The 26,588-nt window shown below is 50.9% G+C and overlaps 1 protein-coding gene across 7 annotated transcripts in view; it reads right to left on the reverse strand.

The window, feature by feature from the left end:
• Window positions 1-5,281: 5,281 nt before the first annotated feature.
• Window positions 5,282-26,588, reverse strand: part of NLRP12 (NLR family pyrin domain containing 12) — a 31,173-nt gene continuing 9,866 nt past the window's right edge. For 2 of the 7 annotated variants that reach the window (XM_033224395.1, XM_033224401.1), the window contains exons 2-10: window positions 25,866-25,946; window positions 23,442-25,143; window positions 21,379-21,552; window positions 18,730-18,900; window positions 17,430-17,600; window positions 14,567-14,737; window positions 9,616-9,786; window positions 8,048-8,218; window positions 5,282-5,677 (exon numbers count right to left, since the gene is read on the reverse strand). In XM_033224395.1, coding sequence (XP_033080286.1) covers window positions 5,590-5,677; window positions 8,048-8,218; window positions 9,616-9,786; window positions 14,567-14,737; window positions 17,430-17,600; window positions 18,730-18,900; window positions 21,379-21,552; window positions 23,442-25,143; window positions 25,866-25,946 — 2,900 coding nt within the window. In that variant the 3' untranslated portion in view covers window positions 5,282-5,589. Of the gene's footprint in view, window positions 5,678-8,047; window positions 8,219-9,615; window positions 9,803-14,566; window positions 14,738-17,429; window positions 17,601-18,729; window positions 18,901-21,378; window positions 21,553-23,441; window positions 25,144-25,865; window positions 25,947-26,588 lie in introns of those variants that run through there. The other 5 variants (XM_033224396.1, XM_033224398.1, XM_033224397.1 and 2 more) reach the window with 5 other exon arrangements.

Below are 26,588 nucleotides of genomic sequence, written 5' to 3' on the forward strand. Positions count from 1 at the left end.
CTTTCTCTGGGTGGCCTCCCTGGGATGACAGGTGTGAGCCACAGTAGCAGGCCTAAGTTCATTTTTGGAAGGGTTTTTTTTTTTGTTTGAGACAGCCTACTTATCTTGCTCAGTGCAATGGTGCAATCTTGGCTCACTGCAACCTGCTTCAGCCTCCTGACTAGCTGGGATTACAGGCATGAGCCACCATGCCCAGCTGATTTTTTCAATTTTTTTAGTAGAGACAGGGTTTCTCCATGTTGGCCAGGCTGGTCTTGAACTCCTGACCCCAGATGATCCACTCGCCTCGGCCTCCCAAAGTGCTGGGATTACAGGCTTGAGCCACCGCGCCCGGCCTTGAGTTTCTTAAGCTTGTTGAGGGTTTGGCCTGCACAGCCAGTGTGGGGGTAGGTGGGGCTGGTTTGTAAGCAGGGCTGTTTGCTTCAGAAGCAGCTGTGGAAACAGGACTGAATTCAGGCATACAAAGAATATTGGGTATATAACTTTTTTAAAACTTTTTTTTGAAATTTAGATATAGGATCCCACTATGTTGCCCAATCTGGTCTTGAAACCTAAACAGTCTCTTACCCCAAAGCGTTGGGATTGCAGAAAGAGCTTAAGGCACAGTTTTACGTGGTAATGATGGGCCATTTTTAGTTTTTTTCATCCAGGCTGGAATGTAGTGGTTCCGTCGAGCTAGGTGTAGCCTCCACTTCCCGGACTCTGGCATTCCTCTTTCCTCAGCTCCAGTAGCTAGGTGTCCGCGTGAATATCCTTTCTGGGCTAATTTTTTTGTGTTCAGGTGGCACCTTACTAGGTTCCCCAGGTTGGTGTAGAAATTCTTGGCCTTGTAAAGAGCTGGAATTAGACGTGAGCTGTTGCACCTGGCCAATGGGACAATCATGTCCACAGGACTGAGTATCTGATCTCCGGAGCTGTAAGGTCTCTTTTTCTGAAATTGCCTACGTTTCCTTGCAGGTGTTGGTCTGTAGCTCTCGTGCGTGGGCTGAGCACGGCATGGGGATGTGATTTCCCACCAGGCACTGACATGGTTTCAAGTTTCTTAGTTCGAATTCCCAGTAATGGGAATATAGATTTCTGTGTATTGAAATGGGAATATGGATTTCTTTTTTGTGTTTTTTAGACAGTCTTGCTTTGTCACCAGGCTGGAGTGCAGTGGCACAATCTCAGTTCACTGCAACCTCCACCTCCCAGTTCAAGTGATTCCCCTGCCTCAACCTCCTGAGTGGCTGGGACTACAGGCGCCCTCCACCACACCCTGCTGATTTTTTGTATTTTAGTAGAGATGGGGTTTCACTATGACATTCAACAGGAGATTCTTGATCTGACCTCGTGATTCACCCGCCTTGGCCCCCCAAAGTGCTGGGATTACAAGCATGAGCCACTGCACCTGGCCAAGGGAATATGGATTTATTTTTCTTTTCTTTTGGTTTTTTTTTTTTTGAGACAGTGTCTCTGTCGCCCAGGCTGGAGTGCAGTGGCGTGATCTCTGCTCACTGCAACCTCTGCCTCCAGGGTTCAAGCGATTCTTCTGCCTCAGCCTCAGCCACAGCCACCAGGCCTAGCTAATTTTTATTTTATTTTATTTTTTATTTATTTATTTTTTTTGAGACGGAGTCTCGTTCTGTCACCCAGGCTGGAGTGCAGTGGCCGGATCTCAGCTCACTGCAAGCTCCGCCTCCCGGGTTTACGCCATTCTCTCGCCTCAGCCTCCCGAGTAGCTGGGACTACAGGCGCCCGCCATCTCGCCCGGCTAATTTTTTGTATATATTTTTTTAGTAGAGACGGGGTTTCACCGTGTTAGCCAGGATGGTCTCGATCTCCTGACCTTGTGATCCGCCCACCTCGGCCTCCCAAAGTGCTGGGATTACAGGCTTGAGCCACCGCACCTGGCCTAATTTTTATATTTTTAATAGAGATGGGGCTTCACCATATTGGCTAGGATGGTCTCGATCTCTTGACCTCGTGATCCACCTGCTTTGGCCTCCCAAAGTGCTGGAATTATGGGCATGAGCCACCGTGCCCAGCCAGGAATATGGATTTCTATAGAATAAAATAGGGAGCCTATTTCTCCCCCTCCCCTTTTTTTTTTTTTCCGAGACGGGGTCTCACTATGTTGTCCAAGCTGGTCTCAACTCCTGGGCTTGAGATGCTCCTGCCTCAGCCTCCCAAAATGCTGGGATTACAGGCAGAAAATCTGTTTCACTAGTAGGTTGGTTGTGTGTGTGTGTGTGTATATATATATGTATATATATATTCATGCCTTTTATTAACTCATACGCAATTTTATTCTGGTTTGTTGAAACGGTAAGTCAGATAACAGTGCCACAATGTCGAAATGGCTTGCCATGAACACTCCCAACACCTTCATCTGAAGGCAAGTCATTTTGCCATTGTCATTCACCTGATAGTATTTCAGGACGGCCAGCCTGACTCTCTTGTTGTTTTTGGGAGTGGTGAAAGACTTTTGCCTTTTCTTAGCACCACCACAAAGTCTCAAGCGTAGACTTTTTGAATATTGTCGTCAGTCTTTGCTGATCAGTAAGAATTCCTTCCTTATCCTGGATCTTATTGTTTGTAACCTCAAGGGCCATGTCTTCCCTGTAAGGGTTTTCATGAAAATCTGCGTTTTGGTGGTGACTCCACCACTGCAGACAGAGGATAGAAATGGAAGAGCGGCCTGCCAGCCCATGGGCTTTCTCCAGGTCTGTGTTTTTGTTGTTGTTGTTGTTGTTTTTTGAGATGGAGTCTGGCTGTGTTGCCCAGGCTGGAGTGCAGTGGCACGATCTCAGCTCACTGCAACCTCTGCATCCCGGGTTCAAATGATTCTCCTGCTTCAGCCTCCTGAGTAACTGCGACTACAGGCACCCACCACCACGCCCAGCTATTTTTTTTTTTTTTTTTTTGAGACAAGGTCTTGCTCTGTCACCTAGTCTGGAGTGCAGTGGCGCGATCTCAGCTCATGGCAACCTCCACTTCCTGGGTTCGAGCAATTCTCCTACCTCAGTCTCCCAAGTAACTGGGATTACAGGCATGTGCCATCACGCCCAGCTAATTCTTTTTTTTTTTTTTTTGAGGCGGAGTCTCGCTCTGTCGCCCGGACTGGAGTGCAGTGGCCAGATCTCAGCTCACTGCAAGCTCCGCCTCCCGGGTTTCCGCCATTCTCCTGCCTCAGCCTCCCGAGTAGCTGGGACTACAGGCGCCCGCCACCTCGCCCGGCTAGTTTTTTTGTATTTTTAGTAGAGACGGGGTTTCACCGTATTAGCCAGGATGGTCTCGATCTCCCGACCTCGTGATCCGCCCGTCTCGGCCTCCCAAAGTGCTGGGATTACAGGCTTGAGCCACCGCGCCCGGCCTACGCCCAGCTAATTCTATATTTTTAGTAGAGATGAGGTTTCTCCATGTTGGTCAGGCTGGTCTTGAACTCCCAGCCTCAGGTGATCTGCCCTCCTTGGCCTCCCAAAGTGCTGGGATTACAGGCATGAACCACCGCACCTGGCCTTTTTTTTTTTTTTTTTTTTCCCCGAGACGGAGACTCACTCTGCTATCCAGGCTGGAGTTCAGTGGCATGATCTTGGTTCACTGCAACCTCTGCCTCCTAGGTGCAAGCAATTCTCCTGCCTCAGCCTCCCCAACAGCTGGGATTACAGGTGCATACCACCACACCCAGCTCATTTTTTGTATTTTTATTAGAGATGGGGTTTCACCGTGTTAGCCAGGATGGTATTGATCTCTTGACCTTGTGATCTGCCCACCCTGGCCTCCCAAAATTCTAGAATTACAGGCAGGAGCCACTGCGCCCAGCCTAATTTCAGTATCTTTAGTAGGTTTCACCGTGTTGGCCAGGCTGGTCTCGAACTCCCAACCTCAGCTGATCTGCCTGCCTCAGCCTCTGAAAGTGTTTGGATTACAGGCGTGAGCCACCGCACCTGGTGGGCTCTGTATTTTTGTTGAAAGCACAGTAATAGGTTATGGCTAGCCTACACGTGGCCTTGTAGGTGTCAGTTTTTGGCAGGGCCCAGTGAATTCCAGGCAGGGGGCCATCATGACATGCCTGCCACATTAAGATTTCAGGAATTATCCCGTCCAGCAAAGGAGGGTCAGGGCTGTTGCCATAACAAGCATTCTGAGGGTTAGCTTGCATACCAGTCTCTTCCCAAATGCTGAGTGCCCTATGTATCCTGTGACATTTAAGAATAGGCTTTCCTCAACTTGGCACAATATGCCTTTGGACCAAGTGCTTTGTCCTGTGCATTCCTTACTGGATGTTGGCATGCATTCCTAGTGTCGTCCACTAGATGGCAGTGGCACCCACCCCAGAGCTCAAATATTACTATGTCCTGATGCAGCCAGGGCTTGGCAGGGCTGGTGGCCCTCTGAGGGCCCCTACTGGCCATTTTTCTCGGGCACCTTCTGTTGCCCAGGCTGGGGCGCAGTGGTGCAGTTGGAGCTCACTGCAGCCTCGACCTCCCGGGTTCAAGCGATCCTCCCACCTCAGTCCCCAGAGTAGCTGGGACTACAGGCATGTGCTGCTACTCCTGGGTAATTAATTGTACTAATTAATAGTAGTTGGCTAATTAGTAATAGTGGAGTCTTGCTATGTTGCTTAGGCTGGTCTCGAACTCCTGGACTTAAGCAGCCACCTTGCCTCCGCCTTCGAAAGTACAGGGGTTACAGGCGTGAACCACCGCACCTGGCCCCTGTTGGGCTTTTACCCCTCCTGTTGGGGCCATCAAACCTCTCACAGTTGGTCATCCCTTAAAGCTCTGTCAAACTTTTCTCTTTTTTTGAGATGGAGTCCCAGTGTCACCCAGGCTGGAGTGCAGTGGCGCGATCTCGGTTCACTGTAGCCTCCACCTCCCGGGTTCAAGCGATTTTCCTGCCTCAGCCTCCCGAGTAGCTGGGACTACAGGTGCCCGCCACCACACCTGGCTAATTTTTTTATTTTTAGTAGAGACGGGGTTTCACCATCTTGGCCAGGCTGATCTTGAACTCCTGACCTCATGATCCACCCACCTTGGCCTCCCAAAGTGCTGGGTGCTGGGATTACAGACATGAGCCACTGCGTCCAGCCAGCTCCGTCAAACATTAATTTGATCCCAAGCAGAAGCAGAGGGACTTTTGACTTTTTTTTTTTTTTTGAGACGGAGTCTCACTCTGTCACCCAGGCTGGAGTGCAGTGGCACGATCTCAGCTCACTGCAAGCTCTGCCTCCCAGGTTCATGCCATTCTCCTGCCTCAGCCTCCCTAGTAGCTGGGACTACAGGCGTGCGCCACCACACCTGGCTAATTTTTTGTATTTTTTAGGAGAGACGGGGTTTCACCGTGTTAGCCAGGATGGTCTCAATCTCCTGACCTCGTGATCTGCCCACCTTGGCCTCCCAAAGTGCTGGGATTACAGACATGAGCCACCGCACCCAGCCAGCTCCGTCAAACATTAATTTGATCTCAGGCAGAGGGACTTTTGATCTTAATCTGCATGAGTCTGTCTCTAGGAAGGAGCCTGGTCATTATGCTGTGGGGGGTGACGAACACCCTCCCGTCTTCGTCCGTCCAGATCTCAGGGGGAGAGCCAGCAGACAGAACCATTCAGCAGCCAATGTCCAAATAAGGTTTTGTGACTCGAAGCGCTGCCAACCTGCTGTGAGTCATTTTATTCAGATCCATCCCAAATAACCTGCGGACACAAGAGTTGATATTATTCCAGCCCACGACTGTGGCATTCAATTAATAAGCCTTAAGTATCTATTGTGCACTACTGTGGTAAGACCATTCCATGATCCTCCAGAAATTCCACCCAACGCTGCTGGAAAGTAGGCTTACTGCATGCTACACACAAGTCCCCAAGCTATGTTAACTTGTGTAATTTTTTTTTTTTTTTTTTTTTTTTTGTTGAGACGGAGTCTCGCTCTGTCACCCAGGCTGGAGTGCAGTGGCCGGATCTCAGCTCACTGCAAGCTCCGCCTCCCGGGTTTACGCCATTCTCTCGCCTCAGCCTCCCGAGTAGCTGGGACTACAGGCGCCCGCCATCTCGCCCGGCTAATTTTTTGTATTTTTTTTAGTAGAGACGGGGTTTCACCGTGTTAGCCAGGATGGTCTCGATCTCCTGACCTCGTGATCCGCCCGTCTCGGCCTCCAAAGTGCTGGGATTACAGGCTTGAGCCACCGCGCCCGGCCGTAATTTTTTTTTTAAGATTTTTTTTTTTTTTTTTTTTGGAGATAGAATCTCTCTCTGTTGCCCAGGCTGGAGTGCAGTGGCACCATTTCGGCTCCCTGCAAGTTTCGCCTCCTTAGTTCACGCCGTTTTCCTGCCTCATCCTCCCAAGTAGCTGGGACCACAGGCTCCCACCACCACTCCCGGCTAATTTTTTGTATTTTTAGTAGAGACGGGGTTTCACCATGTAAGCCAGGATGGTCTTGATCTCCTGACCTTGTGATCTCCCTGCCTCGGCCTCCCAAAGTGCTGGGATTACAGGTGTGAGCCACTGCACCCGGCTATACTTTTTTTTTTTTGAGACTGAGTCTCGCTCTGTCACCCAGGCTGGAGTGGGGCGGTGCGATCTTGGCTCACTGCAACCTCCACCCCCCGTGTTCAAGTGATCCTCCCACCTCAGCCTCCCTAGTAGCTGGGACTATAGAGTAGCTGGGACTACAGGTGCCTCCTACTATGCCCAGCTAATTTTTGTATTTTTAGCAGAGACAGGGATTTGCCACGTTGGTCAGGCTGGTCTGGAACTCCTGACCTCAAGTGATCTGCTTATCTTGGCCTCCCAAAGTGCTGGATTACAGGTGTGAGCCACCACACCTGGTCAATTCATAATTTATCATAGCCTTATGAAGATAGAACTATGTTCTCAATTTTTTTTCTTTCTCCGAGATGGAGTCTTGCTCTGTTGCCCAGGCTGGAGTGTAGCTGCCTCAGCCTCCCAACTAGCTGGGATTACAGGTGCGTGCCACCATGCCCGGGTAATTTTTGTATACAGCCACCCTCTCCCAGCTGTAAGTTTTTGTATTTATAGTAAAGATGTGGTTTCACTATGTTGGCTGGTCTTGAACTCCTGGCCTCAAGTGATTTGCCTGCCTTGGCCTTTTTTTTCTTGTTTTCTTTCTTTTTTTTTTTTTTGAGACAGAGTCTCACTCTGTCGTCAGGCCAGAGTGCAATAGCACGATCTCAGCTCACTGCAACCTCTGCCTCCCGGGTTCAAGCGATTCTCCTGCCTCAGCCTCCTGAGTAGCTGGGATTACAGGCACACGCCACCACGCCCAGCTAATTTTTGTATTTTTAGTAGACAGGGTTTTACCATGTTGGCCAGGATGGTCTCGTTCGATTGACCTCATGATCCTCCCACCTCAACCTCTCAAAGTGCTGGGATTGCAGGCATGAGCCACCGCGCCCGGCCAACCTATTTATTCTTGAGACAAGTTCTTGCCTGGTCACCCAGGCTGGAGTGCAGTGGCGTAATCATGGCTCGCTGCAACCTTGAACTCCTGGGCTCAAACAGTCCTCCCACCTCAGCCCGCTGAGTAGCTGGGACTAAAGGTGTGTGCCACCACACCTGGTGTGGGTGTGTGTGTGTGTGTGTGGAGAGAGGGGATTTTGCCATGTTGCCCAGGCTGGTCTCAAATTCCTGAGCTCAAGCAATTTTCCCACATCAGCCTGTCAAAGTACTGGGATTACAGGCGCCATCCGCTATACCCAGCCTAAACTTTGATTGCATCACTGCACTCCAGCCTGGGTGACAGCAAGATCCCACCCAAAAAAGAAAGCAATTGGAATTTGAACCCAGGCAGAGTAATTCTAGATTCTCACTGGAATTACAGTGACCTCCAATGCAATCGGCAAGCCACGATGGTCCCCTTCGACAGACAAGGAAATCATCCAAGGTCACACAGCCGGTAGACGACATAGGTCCTATTTGGCCTCATCTGTGTGCCCCCTAATTGCACACACCAGTGCAGAAAGTATTTGTCCATCCAGCTTATCTACCCTCATGCTCCCAGCCCAATGTCCAGCCTCCTCCAGAAAGAACTGGTCATCATCCCTCACCAGAGAACTCGGAGTTTGCAGCCAGGATGGTTCAGCCGCTTGCAGAGCAGTCGGACACCTGTGTCCCCTAGGGCGTTGTTGGTCAGATAAAGCTCGGTCAAGGTCTGGTTGATGCCCAGGGTGAAGTAAAGATTCTTACAAGCCTTAGCCGTGAGGCCACAACTATCCAGCCTGGTGAAGACAAGGAGTCGGTTAAGGTAAACATCAGGTGCTACTTATGTTATTTGGAGTCAGAGTCTAGCCCTGTCGCCCAGGCTGGAGTACACTGGTGAGATTTCAGCTCACTGCAACCTCCGCCTCCCGGGTTCAAGTGATTCTCCTGCCTCAGCCTCCCGAGTAGCTGGGATTATAGGCGTGCTACTCCTTGTATTTATCCAAAAATATCCTTTTATTTTTGTTTTGTTTGAGACAGAGTCTCACTCTGTTGCCCAGGCTGGAATGCAGTGGCACGATCTCGGCTCACTGCAACCTCTGCCTCCCAGGTTCAGGCTATTCCGCCCACCTTGGCTTCCCAAAGTGCTGGGATTATAGGCGTGAGCCGCCATGCCCAGCCTCGGTAACGTTTTAAAAAATTAGACAGAGCCTCACTTTAAAAAACAGACAGAGCCTCACTCTGTTGCCCAGGCTGGAATGCAGTGGCGCGATCTCGGCTCACTGCAACCTCCGCCTCCTGGGTTCAAGCTATTCCGCCCACCTTGGCTTCCCAAAGTGCTGGGATTACAGGCATGAGCCACCGCGCCTGGCCTGAATTATTATTTTTGAGACAGAGTCTTGCTCTGTCTCCCAGGCTGGAGTGCAGTGGTGCGATCTTGGTTTACTGTAATCTCGCCTCCTGGGTTCAAGTCATTGTCCTGCCTCAGCCTCCCGAGTAGCTGGGATTACAGGCATGTGCCACCATGCCCAGTGAATTTTTGTATTTTTGTAGAGATGGTGTTTCACCGTGTTGGCCAGGCTGGTCTTGAACCCCCGACCTCAGGTGATCCACCTGCCTGGGCCTCCCAAAGTGCTGGGATTACAGCTGTTAAGCTACCGTGCCCAGTCTTTTTTTAATTTTTAAGTTTTATTTTATTTTATTTTATTTTTGAGACAGTTTCACTCTTGTTGCCCAGGCTGGAGTGCAATGGCATGATCTCTGCTCACTGCAACCTCCACCTCCCAGGTACTAGTGATTATCCCGTCTCAGCCTCCCAGGTAGCTCGGATTACAGGTGTGTGCCACCAGGCTCGGCTATGTTTTTTGTATTTAGTAGAGACAGGGTTTCACCATGTTAGGCTGGTCTCGAACTCCTGACCTCAGGTGATCTACCCACCTCGGCTTCCCAAAGTGCTGGGATTACAGGCGTGTGCCACTGCTCCCAGCCTTAAATTTTTACAATTTTAAGTCTGGCAGCACCCCCAAATCAGAATAAGTTCAGAGAAACTTCCTGTCTTTTCATTCCACCTCTCTTCTTGCTACCTGAATCTTTTGTAGTGAAGCAGGATAGTTCATAAATAGAAAAATGAAGGATGAGAAAGCGCTTCCACTGTGCAAATGTGACCACCACCACCCTGTCCCTCCCCATTGCTCACCACAGTTTCTGGAGTCTGCAGGTGGGATGTTGCAGCCCCTCAGCCAGCAACCACAGGCCCCAGTCTCCCAGGTCGTTGAAACTCAAGTCCAGCTCTCGGAGGTGGTGGTTGGCCTGGAGCACCACAGAAAGTCCCTCACAGGCGGCAGAGCCCAGCCGGCAGATGCCCAACCTGCAAAGACAGGGTGCTAGGGCAGAGTGGGAGGCATTCCTCCTGCCAACATCTGCTGGGAGGACCCTGTGTCAAGCCCTGTGCTGGTCGCAGACAGAGGGACAGACTCAATCTCTACCCTTGAGAGACGAAAAAGAAGACAGAAGTAGGAAGACGAGAGGAAGGGAGGAATAAAAGAACAGAAGGAAACAACTAAGAATCAGGCCAGGTGCCCTGGCTCATGCCTGTCATCCCAGCATCTTGGGAGGCTGAGGCTGGAGGATTCTTTGAGGTCAGGAGTTTGTGACCAGTCTGGACAACCGACAACTTGTTTGTACAAAAAAAGTTTTTTTTTTCTTTTTGCGATGTTGTTTCCCTCTTGTTGCCCAGGCTGCAGTGCAGTGGTGCAATCTCGGCTCACTGCAACCTCTACCTCCCAAGCTCAAGCGATTCTCCTGTCTCAGTCTCCCAAGTAGATGGGATTACAGGCAGGTGGCACCACGCCCAGCTAATTTTTGTATTTTTAGTAGAAGCGGAGTTTCACCATGTTGGTCAGGCTGGTTTCAAACTCCTGACCTCAGGTGATCCACTCACCTCAGCCTCCCATCTACAATTTTTTTTTTTTTTTTTTTGAGACAGAGTCTCACAATATCGCCCAGGCTGGAGTGCAGTGGCACGATCTCGGCTCTCTGCAACCTCCGCCTCCTGTGTTCTAGTGATTCTCCTGCCTCAGCCTTCTGAGTAGCTGCGACTACAGGCGCCCACCACCATGCCCAGCTAATTTTTGTATTTTTAATAGAGATGGGGTTTCACCATGTTGGCCAGGATGGTCTCGATCGCTTGACCTCGTGATCTGCCTTCAGCCTCCCAAAGCGCTGGGATTACAGGCATGAGCCACCGTGCTCAGCCGCATGTGTGATTTTTTTTTTGTTTTTTGCTGGTGTCTTGATAAAAAAAAAATACACAAAATGTGTATTTTTGAGCATCTCTACCCACGTCTTGTACTAGTCACTAGGAGATACAGTGGGCATAGCTCCTACGCTTGTGGATGCCACCACACACACATATACGCGAATGACAATTTTTTTTTTTTTTTTTGAGATGGACTCTCGCTCTGTCGCCCAGGCTGGAGTGCAGTGGCACAATCTCAGCTCACTGCAACCTCTGGCTTCCAGGTTCAAGCAATTCTTCTGCCTCAGCCTCCTGGGTACCTGGACATCAGGCATCCACCACCATGCCCGGCTAATTTTTGTATTTTTAGTAGAGATGGGGTTTCACCATGTTGGCCAGGCTGGTCTTGAACTCCTGACCTCAGGTCATCCTCCCACCTTGGCCTCCCATAGTGCTGGGATTACAGGCGTGAGCCACCGCGCCCGGCCGCATGTGTGATTTTGTTGTTGTTGTTTTTTGCTGGTGCCTTGATAAAAAAATACACAAAATGTGTATTTTTTAGCACCTCTACCCACGTCTTGTACTAGTCACTGGAGATACAGTGGGCATAGCTCCTACACTTGTGGAATGCCACCACACACACATATACACGAATTACAGATTTTTTTTATTTTTGAGATGGACTCTCGCTCTGTCGCCCAGGCTGGAGTGCAGTGGCACAATCTCAGCTCACTGCAACCTCTGGCTTCCAGGTTCAAGCAATTCTTCTGCCTCAGCCTCCTGGGTACCTGGACATCAGGCATCCGCCACCATGCCCGGCTAATTTTTGTATTTTTAGTAGAGATGGGGTTTCACCACGTTGGCCAGGCTGGTCTTGAACTCCTGACCTCAGGTCATCCTCCCACCTTGGCCTCCCATAGTGCTGGGATTACAGGCGTGAGCCACCGCGCCCGGCCGCATGTGTGATTTTGTTGTTGTTGTTTTTTGCTGGTGCCTTGATAAAAAAATACACAAAATGTGTATTTTTTAGCACCTCTACCCACGTCTTGTACTAGTCACTGGGAGATACAGTGGGCATAGCTCCTACACTTGTGGAATGCCACCACACACACATATACACGAATTACAGATTTTTTTTATTTTTGAGATGGACTCTCGCTCTGTCGCCCAGGCTGGAGTGCAGTGGCACAATCTCAGCTCACTGCAACCTCTGACTCCCAGATTCAAGCAATTCTTCTGCCTAAGCCTCCTGGGTACCTGGACATCAGGCGTCTGCCACCACATCTGGCTAATTTTTATATTTTTAGTAGAGACAGGGTTTCACCATGTTGGCCAGGCTGGTCTTGAACTCCTGACCTCAGGCCATCCTCCCACCTTGGCCTCCCAATGTGCTGAGACTACAGGCATGAGCCACCTCACCCAGCCTTCAAATTTCAATAAATGATGCTGAGGGGAAGTATGAGGTCATGTAGGATCATAAATCTAGGAACCCAGATCTTAGGGATTAGAAAAGGTGTCCAGTTGGGTGTAATGGGTCACACCTGTAATCCCAGCACTTTGGGAGGCCAAAGCCAGAGGATCTCCTAAGGCCAGGAGTTTGACACCAGCCTAGGCAACAAATCGAGACCATGTCCCTACAAAAAATAAGTAAAAATTGGCGAAGCACGGTAGCTCACACCTGTCATCCCAGCGCTTTGGGAGGCCGAGACGGGCAGATCACGAGGTCAGGAGATCGAGACCATCCTGGCCAACACGGTGAAACCCCGTCTACTAAAAATACAAAAATTAGCCGGGCGTGGTGGTGGGCACCTGTAGTCCCAGCTACTCGAGAGGCTGAGGCAGGAGAATGGCGTGAACCCGGGAGTTGGAGCTTGCAGTGAGCTGAGATGGCGCCACTGCACTCCAGCCTGGGCGACAGAGCAAGACTCCGTCTCAAAAAAAAGTAAAAATTGGCCAGGTGTGGTGGCATGTGCCTGCAGTCCCAGCTACTCAGGAGCCTGAGATGGGAGGATGGCTTCAGCCCAGGAGGTCAAGGGTACAGTGAGATATGATCACACCTCTGCACTCCAGCACTGGCGACAGAGCAAGACCCTGTCTCGAAATACAAAGTAAAGAGTGTTCAGAAGAAAAATTGAACTTCTCTGGGCAAAGAGGGGACAGAGAGCAGAAGGCATACCAGGGAACAAGAAATGCTTGTGCAAAAGGCTGTGTGTCAGAAAAATCCCTTTTTTTTTTTTTTTTGAGACGGAATTTTGCTCTTGTTGCCCAGGCTGGAGTGCAATGACGCAATCTCAGCCCACCACAACCTCCACCTCCTGTGTTTCAGTGATTCTCCTGCCTCAGCCTCCCGAGTAGCTGGCGTTATAGGCATGCACCACCATGCCCGGCTAATTTTCTCTTTTTAGTAGAGACAGGTTGTTTCACCATGTTGGTCAGGCTGGTCTCGAACTCCTTTTTTTTTTTTTTTTTTTGAGACGGAGTCTTGCTCTGTCGCCCAGGCTGGAGTGCAGTGGCCGGATCTCAGCTCACTGCAAGCTCCGCCTCCCGGGTTGACGCCATTCTCCTGCCTCAGCCTCCCGAGTAGCTGGGACTACAGGCGCCCGCCACCTCGCCCGGCTAGTTTTTTTTTGTATTTTTTAGTAGAGACGGGGTTTCACTGTGTTAGCCAGGATGGTCTCGATCTCCTGACCTCGTGATCCGCCCGTCTCGGCCTCCCAAAGTGCTGGGATTACAGGCTTGAGCCACCGCGCCCGGCCGCCTCGAACTCCTGACTTCAGGTGATCCTCCCACCTTGGCCTTCCAAAGTGCTGGAATTAACAGGTGTCAGCCACTGTGCATGGCCAGAAAAATCCTTTTTTTTTTTTTTTGAGACGGAATTTTGCTCTTGTTGCCCAGGCTGGAGTGCAATGACGCAATCTCAGCCCACCACAACCTCCACCTCCTGTGTTTCAGTGATTCTCCTGCCTCAGCCTCCCGAGTAGCTGGCGTTATAGGCATGCACCACCATGCCCGGCTAATTTTCTCTTTTTAGTAGAGACAGGTTGTTTCACCATGTTGGTCAGGCTGGTCTCGAACTCCTTTTTTTTTTTTTTTTTTTTTTGAGACGGAGTCTTGCTCTGTCGCCCAGGCTGGAGTGCAGTGGCCGGATCTCAGCTCACTGCAAGCTCCGCCTCCCGGGTTGACGCCATTCTCCTGCCTCAGCCTCCCGAGTAGCTGGGACTACAGGCGCCCGCCACCTCGCCCGGCTAGTTTTTTTTTGTATTTTTTAGTAGAGACGGGGTTTCACTGTGTTAGCCAGGATGGTCTCGATCTCCTGACCTCGTGATCCGCCCGTCTCGGCCTCCCAAAGTGCTGGGATTACAGGCTTGAGCCACCGCGCCCGGCCGCCTCGAACTCCTGACTTCAGGTGATCCTCCCACCTTGGCCTTCCAAAGTGCTGGAATTAACAGGTGTCAGCCACTGTGCATGGCCAGAAAAATCCTTTTAAAAAGGCTAATGTAGGCTGGGTACAGTGGCTCATGCCTGTAATCCCAGCACTTTGGGAGGCCAAGGCGGGCAGATCATGAGGTCAGGAGATCGAGACCATCCTGGCTAACATGATGAAACCGCATCTCTACTAAAAATACAAAAAACTAGCTGGGTGTGGTGGCGGACGCCTGTAATCTCAGCTACTTGGGAGGCCGAGGCAGAAGAATTGCTTGAACCTGGGAGGTAAAGGTTGCAGTGAGCCAAGATCGCGCCACTGCTCTCCAGCCTGGGTGACAAAGTGAAACTCTGTCTCAAAAAAAAAAAAAAGCTGATGTAGTAGCTAGAGTTTAGGAGCAGAGGCAACCTGGCCTCCGTGATCCCAGGTGAGAGGGCTGCGTTCATGGTTTGGGACTCCTAGCGTGGTGAGCAAAACGGGACTCACCGGAGGGTCTGGAGCTTGCACGTGGGATGCCTGAGGCTCTCACACAGCAGCAGCACCCCGGGGTCCCCCAGCTCATTCAGGCTCAGGTCCAACTCTCTCAGGCTGTGGTTCACACTGAGAGTTGAGGCCAGCTCTTCACAGGCGGCAGCAGTGAGGTGGCAGATCTTCAGCCTGCACAAAGTTCAATTCAACAAGCATTATGGAGGCTTGCTTGCTTTTTTTTTTGAGACAGAGTCTCACTCTGCCACCCAGGCTGGAGTGCAGTGGTGTAATGTCAGCTCACTGCAACCTCCACCTCCCATGTTCAAGCGATTCTCCTGCCTCAGCCTCCCAAATAGCTGGGACTACAGGAGTGTGGCATCACGTCTGGCTAGTTTTTGGACTTTTACTAGAGACAGGGTTTCTCGCCATGTTAGCCAGGGTGGTCTCGAACTCCTGACCTTGGGTGACACGCCTGCCTCAGCCTCTCAAAGGACTGGGATTACAGGCGTGAACCACTGCGCCCAAGCCCCCGGTCTTAACAGTAACACATTTTCAGACAACCCAATTTAAAAATGGGCAAAAGGGCCGGGCATGGTGGCTCATGCCTATAATCCCAACACTTTGGGAGGCCGAGGCAGGTGGATCACCTGAGGTCGGGAGTTCAAGACCAGCCTGAGCAACATGAAAAAACCCCGTCTCTACTAAAAATACAAAATTAGACTGGGCACAGTGGCTCACGCCTGTAATCCCAGCACTTTGGGAGGCCGAGGCAGGTGGATCACCTGAGGTTGGGAGGTCAAGACCATTCTGGCTAACATGGTGAAACCCAGTCTCTACTAAAAATACAAAAAATTAGCTGGGCGTGGTGGCACATGCCTGTCATCCCAGCTACTCAGGAGGCTGAGGCAGGAGAATCACTTGAACCTGGGAGACAGAGGTTGCCGTGAGCTGAGATCGTGCCATTGCACTCCAGCCTGGGCAACAAGAGTGAAACTCCATCTCAAAAATAAATAAATTAATAAATAAAATAAATAAAAAAACTAAAAATAAATGAGCAAAATGCTTGAATACACATTTCTTCAAGGAAGGTGTACAAATGGCCAACAAGCACCTGAAAAGATGCTCCATCTCAGTAATCACTGGGGAAATACAAATCAAAACCACGAGATAGCATCTCATACCCATTAGGATGCCTATTAAAAATAAATAGACTCCGGCCGGGCGTGGTGGCTCATGCCTGTAATCCCAGCACTTTGGGAGGCGGGCAGATCACGAGGTCAGGAGATTGAGACCATTCTGGCTAACACGGTGAAACTCCGTCTCTACTAAAAATACAAAAAAAAAAAAAAAAATTAGCCAGGCATGGTGGTGGGCGCCTGTAGTCTCAGCTACTCTGGAGGCTGAGGCAGGAGAATGGCGTGAACCCAGGAGGCAGAGGTTGCAGTGAGCTGAGATCATGCCACAGCACTCCAGCCTGGGCAACAGAGCAAGACTCCATCTCAAAAACTAAAAATAAATAGAAAACCTGTAATCCTAGCACTTTGGGTGGCCAAGGTGGGTGGATCACCTGAGGTCAGGAGTTTGAGACCAGCCTGGCCAACACGGTGAAACCCCATCTCTACTAAAAATGCAAAAAAACTAGCTGGGCATGGTGGTGGGTGCCTGTAATCCCAGCTACTTGGGAGGCTGAGGCAGGAGAATTGCTTGAACCTGGGAGGTGAAGGTTGCAGTGAGCTGAGATTGTGCCATTGCACTCCAGCCTAGCCTGGGTGACAGAGTGAGACTTTTTCTTAAAGAGAAAAAAAAAAAGAAAAGGGACAGAATAGGCCGGCCACAGTGGGTCATGACTATAATCCCAGGACTTTGGGAGGTCGAGGTGGGCAAATCACCTGAGGTCAGAAGTTCGAGACCAGTCTGACCAACATGGTGAAGCCCTGTCTCTACTGAAAATACAACAATTGGTTGGCGTGGTGACAGGCACCTGTAATCCTAGCTACTTGGGAGGCTGAGGCACAAGAATCGTTGAACCTGGGAGGTGGAGATTGCAGTGAGCTGAGATGGAGAGCCACTGTACTCCAGCCTGGGCCACGGGGCGAGACTCTGTCTCAAAAAAAAAAAAAAAGTAATAAATAAATAATAAGTGCTGGCTGGGTGCCATGGTGGTGGCTCACACCTGTAATCCCAGCACTTTGGGAGGCTGAGGCGGGAGGACTGGTTGATCCCAGGAGCCTCCCCAGTAGCTGGGATTACAGGCGTGCACCACCACACCCAGCTAATTTTGTATTTTTAGTAGAGACAGGGCTTCTCTGTGTTGGTCAAGCTGGTCTCAAACTCCAGACCTCAGGTGATCCGCGCACCTCGGCCTCCCAAAGTGCTGGGATTACAGGTGTGAGCCACCACGCCGGGTCCATCTCTGGAACTTCTTCATCTTCCCAAATGGAACCTCTGTTCCTGTTAGATGGTAACTCCCCATTTCCTCCTCTTCTAGGCCCTGGCAGCTACCATTCTACTTTGTTTTTTGAGATGGAGTCTCACTCTGTCACCATGGCTGGAGTGCAGTGGCATGATCTTGGCTCACTGCAACTTCTGCCTCCCAGCTTCATGTGATTCTCTTGCCTCAGCCCCCTGAGTAGCTGTGATTACAGGCATGTGCCACCACACCTGGCTAATTTTTATCTCTTTAGTAGAGACGGGGTTTCGCCATGTTGGCCAGGCTGGTCTCAAACTCCTGACCTCAGATGATCTGCCCTCTTCGGCCTCCCAAAGTGCTGGGATGACAGGTGTGAGCTGCTGCACCCGACCTGTGGATGCATTTTTAATACCATCATTCAATATGAAGATATTTTCCATTTTATTATAGTTGACCCCAGGACGAACTCACCACAAAGTCCGTAGTCTGCAGACTGGGTGCCTCAGTCCCTGGCACAGTAACCTCAGGCCCAAATCCTCCAGTGCATTTCCTGTCAGGTCCAACTCAACCAGATGTGGGTTGGTGCTGAGCACAGAAGCCAACTCTTGACAAGCCCCGGACTCCAGCTGACACTTCCTTAACCTTGGGAGGAAAGAGAGGTTGAAGGGGGACGCCATCTTGCTTTTCTGTGTCCTGATCACTCATGCCCCAGCCTGTTTATCTTATTATTTAGGAAAAGGTTCTTGCTCTGTCACCCAGGGTGAAGTTCAGCGGCGTGATATCAACTCAGTGAAGCCTTGACCTCCGGGCTCATGTGATCCTCCTGCCTCAGCCTCCTGAGTAACTGGAATACATGTGTGCACCACTATACCTGCCTAATTTTTTTTGTTTTGTTTTGTTTTGTTTTTGAGGTGGAGTCTCGCTCTGTCACCCAGGCTGGAGTACAGTGGCGTGATCTTTTCTCACTGCAACCTCCACCTCCTGGGTTCAAGTGATTCTCATACCTCAGTCTCTCGAGTAGCTGGGATTACAGGCTGGACTACAGGTGCCCGCCACCACACCCAGCTAATTTGTGCATTTTTAGTAGAGATGGGGTTTCACCATGTTGGCCAGGCTGGTCTCGAGCTCCTGACCTCAGGTGATCTGCCCACTTTGGCCTCCCAAAGTGCTGGGATTACAGGCGTGAACCACTCCTCCTGGCCTATACCTGGCTGATTAAAAAAAAAAAAAAATTGTAGGTCGGGTGCAGTGGCTCACGCCTGTAATTCCAGCACTTGGGGAAGCTAATATTGGTGGATTATTTGAGGTCAGGAGTTTAAGACCAGCCTGGTCAACATGGGGAAAACCCATCTCTATTAAAAATACAAAAATGTTAGCTGGGTATGGTGGTGGGTGCCTGTAATCTCAGCTACTTGGGAGGCTGAGGCAGGAGAATCACTTGAACCCAGGAGGTGGACGTTGCAGTGAGCTGAGATCCCGCCACTGCACAAAAGCCTGGGCGACATAGCAAGACCTCATCTCCCGGGAGAAAAAGAAAAGGTGGGGGATGGCCCCAGGGACTCTTCCTCATGTGGAATTGAGTATGGAGTCAGAGGAGGGCAGAAGGAGGTCCTCTAAAGAGCCTAGAGTCCAGGGCCAGGGTCTTAGGTCATGGGGTTAAGGGCCAGCCCTGATTTAAAGGTGGAGATTTGAGGATTACCAGCATTGTGCGGTATTTCATGCCCCAGGAGACAATGAGCTGAAGAAGTTGCTCCCGGGAATAGAGACTCACTCAAGCATCTGCAGCCTGCATTGGGGATGCCGCAGGCCCTCACAAAGCAGCATCATGCCTGGGAATCCAACACCATTGCCACTGAGATCCATCCTTGTTAAATTCCTATTGGCTATGAGAGCTGCAGAGAGGTCCTCACAGGCTGAGCTGGAGATGCGGCACCTCTTCAGCCTGGGGTGGAAAAGAGGAGGAAGGAGCTGGTCATTTCCTTTGCGCCAGTTTTGTGGATTATTTTCTTTTGCTTTTTTTTTTTTTTTTTTCCCCTGAGACAGAGTCGCTCTGCCACCCAGGCTGGAGTGCAGTGGCACGATCTCGGCTCACCATAACCTCTGCCTCCTGGGTTGAAGCGATTTTCCTGCCTTGGCCTCCTGAGTAGCTGGGATTACAGTCGTGTGCCACCACGCCTGGCTAATTTTTGTATTTTTAGTGTGCCACCACGCCTGGCTAATTTTTGTATTTTTAGTAGAGATGGGGTTTCACCGTGTTGGCCAGGCTGGTCTCGAACTCCCGACCTCAGGTGATCCACCCGCCTTGGCCTCCGGAAGTGCTGGGATTACAGGTGTGAGCCACCGTGTGTGATGGCATTTCACTCTGTTTTCCAGGCTGGAGGGCAGTGGCGCCATCATGACTCACTGGGGCCTAAACCTTCTGGGCTCAAGCAACCTCCCACGTCAGTGTCCTGAGTAGCTGGGTCTACAGGTGCACACCACCACATCCAGCTATTTTTTTTTTTAAGAGTTTATCGCCAGGCGCGGTGCCTCACACCTGTAATCCCAGCATTTTGGGAAGCTGAACAGGGTGGATCACCTGAGGTCAGGAGTTCAAGACCAGCCTGGCCAACATGGCAAAACCCTGTCTCTACTAAAGAAATACAAAAAATTAGTCGAGTGTGGTGGCGGGTACCTGTAATTCCAGCTACTCAGGAGGCTGAGGCAGGAGAATCGCTTGAACCTGGGAGGCGGATGTTGCAGTGAGCTGAGATCGTGCCATTGCACTCCAGCCTGGGAGACAAGAGCAAGACACCGTCTCCAAAAAAAAAAAAAAAAAAAAAAGAAAAAGAAAAAATATTTATCTTTTAGCTGAGAGAGTTTATTTTTAATATATTTTATATATATTTTTTGAGGCAGAGTCTCACTCTTGTTCCCCAGGCTGGAGTGCAGTGGTGTGATCTTAGCTCACTGCAATCTCCACCTCCTGGATTCAAGCAATTCCCCTGCCTCTGCCTCCCAAGCACCTGGGATTACAGGTGCCCAGCACCACGCCTGACTAATTTTTGTATTTTTTAGTAGAGACGGGATGGGGTTTCTCCATGTTGGCCAGGCTGGTGTTGAACTCTTGGGCTCAAGTGATCCTACCACCTCGGCCTCCCAAAGTGCTGGGAGAGTGCTGGGAAAGTGTGAGCCATCACACCTGGCCAATATGTTTATTTCAAAATATCATATTGTATATGATAAATTTTACCTGTCATGGAAAGCAACAAGAATAATATAAAATGTTTTGTTGCTTTGTAGTCAAATACACTCACAAAGGTTGCCCTTAAAGAAATTCAAGGTCGTGGCCGGGCGCGGTGGCTCAAGCCTGTAATCCCAGCACTTTGGGAGGCCGAGACGGGCGGATCACGAGGTCAGGAGATCGAGACCATCCTGGCTAACACTGTGAAACCCCGTCTCTACTAAAAACTACAAAAAACTAGCCGGGCGAGGTGGTGGGCGCCTGTAGTCCCAGCTACTCGGGAGGCTGAGGCAGGAGAATGGCGTGAACCCGGGAGGCGGAGCTTGCAGTGAGCTGAGATCCGGCCACTGCCCTCCAGCCTGGGCGACAGAGTGAGACTCCGTCTCAAAAAAAAAAAAAAAAAAAAAAAAAAAAAAAAAATTAGCTGGGTGTGGTTGCACACGCTTGTTTTCCCAGCTATCGTGATGCTGGGGCAAGAGGATCACTTGAGTCCAAAAGTTTGGGGTTGCAGTGAGCCATGATTGTGCCACTGCACTCCAGCCTGGGTGACAGAGCATATCAGTGTCTCAAAAATTAAAAAAAAAAAAAAAGTAAAAATAAAAAATATGGAGACCCACACAGCAGGATGACCACGTGAAGACAGAAGGCAGTGATCTGCAGACCCAGGACAGAGGCCTCAGAAGAACTTAACCTGCCCACAGCTTGGTCTTGGACTTCTAGCACCCCCACAACCTGCCTTGAGAAAATACATTTATGGGGTGAAGCCACCCAGTCTTTGGCACTTTTTTTTTTTTTCTTACCCTGAGACGGAGTCTCACCATATCACCCAGGCTGGAGTGCTGTGGCACGATCCCGGCTCACTGCAACCTCTGCCTCCCAGGTTCAAGTGATTCTCCCGCCTCAGCCTCCCAAGCAGCTGGGATGACAGCCCTCCTAATTTTTGTATTTTTTGTAGAGATGGCATTTTGCCATGTTGGCCAGGCTGGTCTCAAACTCCTGACCTCAAGTGATCTGCCCACCTTGACCTATCAACATGCTGAGATTACAGGCGTGAACCACCGCACCCAGCTTTATGGCACTTTTTGATGGCAGCCGTAGCCAATGCATACACCATGCCGTGATAGAACCTTTGTGACCGAGCCCCATGAGAGGCCACGGTGGGGACCACCTGAAACCCCCAGACCAGCCTGCACTCACCTCAGGTTCTGAAGTTTGCAGCTGGGGTGTCTGAGTCCTTGACAGAGAAGCTTCACCCCCCGGCTGCCCAGAGCTTTCCGGTACAGAGCCAGCTCTGTCAGGTTTGGATTGGTGCATAGGGCCGCTGCCAGATGTTCACTGTAGGCGTCCGGCAGAACGGTCCTCTCTGGTCTGCTTGAAGGAAAGACAGGCCACTCTCTGGTGTTACTGGGTGCTTGACAACGATGGCCTTTGCATGTCATTTTACCATTTATGAAGCATGCTATGTTTTTTTTTTTTTTGAGACGGAGTTTCCCTCTTGTTGGCCAGGCTGGGGTGCAATGGCGCCATCTCAGCTCACCGCAACCTCCGCCTCCTGGGTTCAAGCGATTCTCCTGCCTCAGCCTCCAGAGTAGCTGGGATTACAGGCATGAGCCACCACGCCCAGGTAATTTTGTATTTTTAGTAGAGATGGGGTTTCACTGTGTTGGCCAGGCTGATCTCGTACTCCTGACCTCAGGTGATCCACCCGCCTCAACCTCCCAAAGTGCTGGGATTACAGGCGTGAGCCACCACGTCCAGCCAAAGCATGCTATGTTTTAACTTTTTTTTGAAGGCCTTGCCCTGTTGTCTAGGCTGGAGTGCATGGTGAGATCATGGCTCACTGCAGGCTTGACCTCCTAGGCTTAAGCAATCCTCTCGCCTCAGCCTCCTGAGAAGCTGGGGCTACAGGTGTGCACCATCATGCCCAGCTAATTTATATTTTTGGAGATGGGGATCTCATTATGTTGTCCAGGCTGCACCTGACTCTGTCTGAAACTCCTAATCATTAATTAGTTGGTTTACTTGTTTCTTTATTATCTGTCTCCATTCTCATTAGGATGTGTGCTCTCTTGGGAGCATTGGCTTAGTCACACAGTCTTCTGTCTACAGAACAGTGTTGGGTCCACAGATAAAAGGGACGTAGAGGCTGGGTGTGGTGGCTCACACCTATAATCCCAGCATTTTGGGAGGCTGAGGCCAAGAATTCAAGACCAGCCTGGCCAACACGGTGATACCCCGTCTCTACTAAAAATACAAAAATTAGCTGGGTGTGGTGGCGCACTCCTGTGGTCCCGGCTACTTGGGAGGCTGAGACATGCAAGGAGGAGGTTGCAGTGAGCTGAGATCGTGCCACTGCACTTCAGCCTTGGTGACAGAGCCAGACTCTGTCAAGAAAAAGGGACTTAGTAATATTTGTTGACTGAAAAAATTCTCCCAGATAACCTCAATTTAGTCCCAATGGGTGTTGTTTAGTCTCTGCTGTGGCACTATTGACACTTTGGGGCCAGAGGGACTGTCCTGTGTACTGCAGGATGTTTGCAGCATTCCTGGCCTTTACCCACTAGATGTCAGTAGTGTTACCTGCTTCCCAGTTGTGACCACCAAAAAACATGTCTCCAGACATGGCCAAATGTCAGAGCAAAATCACCCCTAGCTGACAGGCACTGGTTAAGGGCATGAACCTCAAGACCAAGGCGGGTGGATCACTTGAGGTCAGGAGTTCAAGACCAGCCTGGCTAACATGGTGAAACCCTGTCTCCACTAAAAATACAAAAATTATCCCGGCATGGTGATGGGCACCTGTAACCCCAACTACTCAGGAGGCTGAGGCAGGAGAATCGCTTGAACCCGGGAGGCAGAGGCTACAGTGAGCTGAGATCGCGCCACTGCACTCCAGCCTAGGACACCGAGAGACAGTTTGTTAAAACAACAACAACAAAAAGCGTGGGCCGGGTGCAGTGGCTCATGCCTGTAATCCCAGCACTTTGGGAGGCCAAGGTGGGCAGATCATGAGGTCAAGAGATCAAGACCACCCTGGCCAATATGGTAAAACCCTGTCTCTACTAAAAATACACAAATTAGCCAGGCATGGTGGCACCTGTAGTCCCAGCTACTTGGGAGGCTGAAACGGAGAATCTCTTGAACCCGGGAGACGGAGGTTGCAGTGAGCTGAGGTTACGCCAGTGCACTCCAGCCTGGGCAACAGAGAAAAAAAAAAAAAAAAAAAAGGCATGAATCTGAGCAGCCCCAGGGATACTTACAGCTGCACCAGCAGTGTGTGTGCTCCTGCGGAGCACCTCGCCCAGTCTTCCCCGTCCGCGCTGTAGGTGGCGCCATACAAGTGCAGCACCTGGGCGCTCCTGCAGTTCTTCACACAGAAGGAGCAGACCATGTGCTCCATCTTGGTGGCGATGTTGCTGACCACGATTACCTGGAAGTGGCTCAGGGCCTGCTGGATAAACTCCTCCTCCTGGATCTCGTACAAGCAGCTGAAGAACTCCAAGGAGCCCTGCTGCAGGGTGGAGCCATCGCTCTGAGCTTTGCTTCGGATCCACTGCAACAGTTCCCTCTTGATATGCGGCGATACCTTCCAGCATAGACTGTTCTCCAGGTAGCTCCTGGTCTCCTCGTTCAGGAGTCCAAACAGGAAGCGGATGGTGAGTGCCAGGAAGCTCCTTTCAGAAAATGCGTACTCGGTCAACAGCCTGATCACGTCCTGGTCTGGGCCTGCCCCACACTCCCCGTCATCCAGGATATAGTACATAGCTGCAAAGAATTCCTGGAAACTCAAGTGGATGAAGCTGTAGTACCTCTCACAGTTAATGTCCTTCTGGAAGATGTTCATGTTGAGGAAGGCAGAGACATCCGCCCCATCTAGGCCATGCTTCCGAAGGTCCTGCTCCTCAAATAGGATTTTCTGATTCCAGAGCCCATCTGCCGCCAAGGAGCACAACCCTCTCTGGTTGGGTGGGGGCTGGAGGCGTGAGGTCCTGAGCTTGGGTTGCGTCACACTGAGCAGGTAGAGCATATACACCGCAGTGGTGGTCCTGGGTGTCTGTCTCAACAGCCCCCCACCCTCCAGCTGCTGCTGGAGGCAGGTACACACCACCCAGCACACCAGGGGGACGAAGCACATGGTGAAGAGAGGCTCGTTGTCCCTCACATAATTGAAGACTTGGCCCGCCTGCTCTGTGTTGTGGAAATACTTGTAGAAGTACTCCTTCCTTTCTGCCTCAGAGAAGCCCAGGATCTCCACGTGCCTGGGGTGCTCCAGCAGACGGTGGAGCTTCTCCAAAGCCGTGGGCCGCGTGGTGACGAGCAAAGATAGCTCAGGGAGCAGCTTCTTCCGAATTAAGCTGTTAAGAAGCAGCTCCATGGGCAGCTTCTCCTCCCAGCAGAGGCACCAGGGTCCCTGAGGATTGTGGAAAGAAGGCTTGAGCTCATCGAAGCCGTCGATGATGAGAAGGAGGCGCTCGGGAACTCGGAGGAGCTCCTGGAGAGGCGCGCTGGGCTCGGGCCAGCAGCCAGAGATGAGGTCTTTCATGCTGTATTCCGTGTCACTCTGGTTCATCTCCCTGCAGTTGATGTAGAAGAGATAATCAAATCTGCCCTGGAAGAGCTTCCCGTCCGCCCAGTCCAGCATCACCTTGTGTGCCAGCATGGACTTGCCTATCCCTGCCACGCCTTGCATGACCACAGTGCGCGGTGGCTCGGGGCGCTCCTCGTCTGGTTCAAAGAGGGTCTCTATTTCAATGGGGCTGGCCTGGTGTCCCACGGTCCTCGCGTTTCCCCGGCCTATGTCCAGAAGCTGCTGCTGGGCCTGCATGGGGTTTGAGTGCTCCTTCACCAGCAGGAGCCGGGTGTACCGGTGGCTGAGGTTGACACATTCCCCTAGGCGCGCGTTGCGGTCTTCCATGAGCCGGAATTTCCTGCGGACATAGTCTCTGTAGGCTTCCTGAGGATCTAGGGGAGAGGAATGAAAGTTTTGCAGAGGACTCATCAGCAACCTCTGATGAGTTCATGAGGTAAAGCGCTCCTCATCTGGCTCAAAGAAGGTGTGTGCCTGTAGTCCCGGCTACTTGGGAGGCTGAGACGGGAGAATTGCTTGAACCCAGGAGGTGGAGGTTGCAGTGAGCCGAGATCGCACCACTGCACTCCAGCCTGGGCAATGGAGCGAGACTTCCACCTTCAACTTGACCTGCAACCTCCGCCTTCCAGGTTCAAGTGATTCTCCTGCCTCACCCTCTGAATAGCTGGGACTACAGATGTGCTCCACCACACCTGGCTAATTTTGTATTTTTAGTAGAGACAGAGTTTTGTCATGTTTTCCAGGCTGGTCTTGAACTCCTGACCTCAGGTGATCTGCCTGCCTTGGCCTCCCAAAGTGCTTGGATTACAGGCGTGAGCCACCATACCTGGCCTTTTAGCCTCCCTTGTTGTCCTTGCTTGTATGAGATGGCTTGGTAGCCATCTTTCAGCCATGAGGTGACAAGTGTCAGCACAAAATGTGGACATGGAAAGGTTGATGAGTTGAAACATAGGAGGAAACTGCCCCTTTGATGGGCGCATGATTCATGGGCATACCCCATGAATTCCTCAATCATGCATTTGTGCCTGGCCTACACTCCATGGGGTCTTCTGCTCTATGTAGATGAATACATGTAGGTATATGGCTTGAGGCTCACCTTTTCTTGGAGTGACAGGAGAGATTTCCAGAAGGCATGTTGACTGGTTCCCAAGTGAGGACGGGCCACCAGGTGGGGTATCTGGAAAAGAAATTGTGCAAGATGAACTAGTACACATCTAGCTAGTAGCACTGCATCCTATGAGCTGCGATTATGTCAAAATGCCTGCATAACTCCCTGCTCATCCACACCCCAGAATGTTCTGTAGTCACTGCATAGGCCGTGTGTGGGAAACAGCTCATCCCTTGTTCCTTGTAGCCCACCCTCCTTCCTAGGTCCCCCTCATGGTCATTGGCACCTCCATCCATCCAATCAGTCTTTTTTTTTTTTGAGACAGAGTCTTGCTCTGTTGCCCAGGCCGGAGTGCAGTGGTACGATCTTGGCTCACCACAACCTCCACCTCCTGGATTCAAGCGATTCTCCTGCCTCAGCCTCCCGAGTAGCTGGGATTACAGTTGTGCACCACAATGCCTGGCTAGTTTTTGTATTTTTTATTTTATTTTATTTTATTTTTGAGACAGAGTCTTGCTCTGTTGCCCAGGCTGGAGTGCAGTGGCGCCATCTCGGCTCACTGCAAGCTCCGCCTCCCGGAGCTTGAGCTCCCGGAGCTCAAGGCAGATTTGAGGCCATTCTCCTGTCTCAGCCTCCTGAGTAGCTGCGACTACAGGCGCCCACCACCACACCCGGCTAATTTTTTGTATTTTTAGTAGAGATAGGGTTTCA

Source organism: Trachypithecus francoisi, unplaced genomic scaffold (genome assembly GCF_009764315.1).
Source record: "Trachypithecus francoisi isolate TF-2019V2 unplaced genomic scaffold, Tfra_2.0 Lachesis_group12, whole genome shotgun sequence".
Taxonomy (NCBI): domain Eukaryota; kingdom Metazoa; phylum Chordata; class Mammalia; order Primates; family Cercopithecidae; genus Trachypithecus; species Trachypithecus francoisi.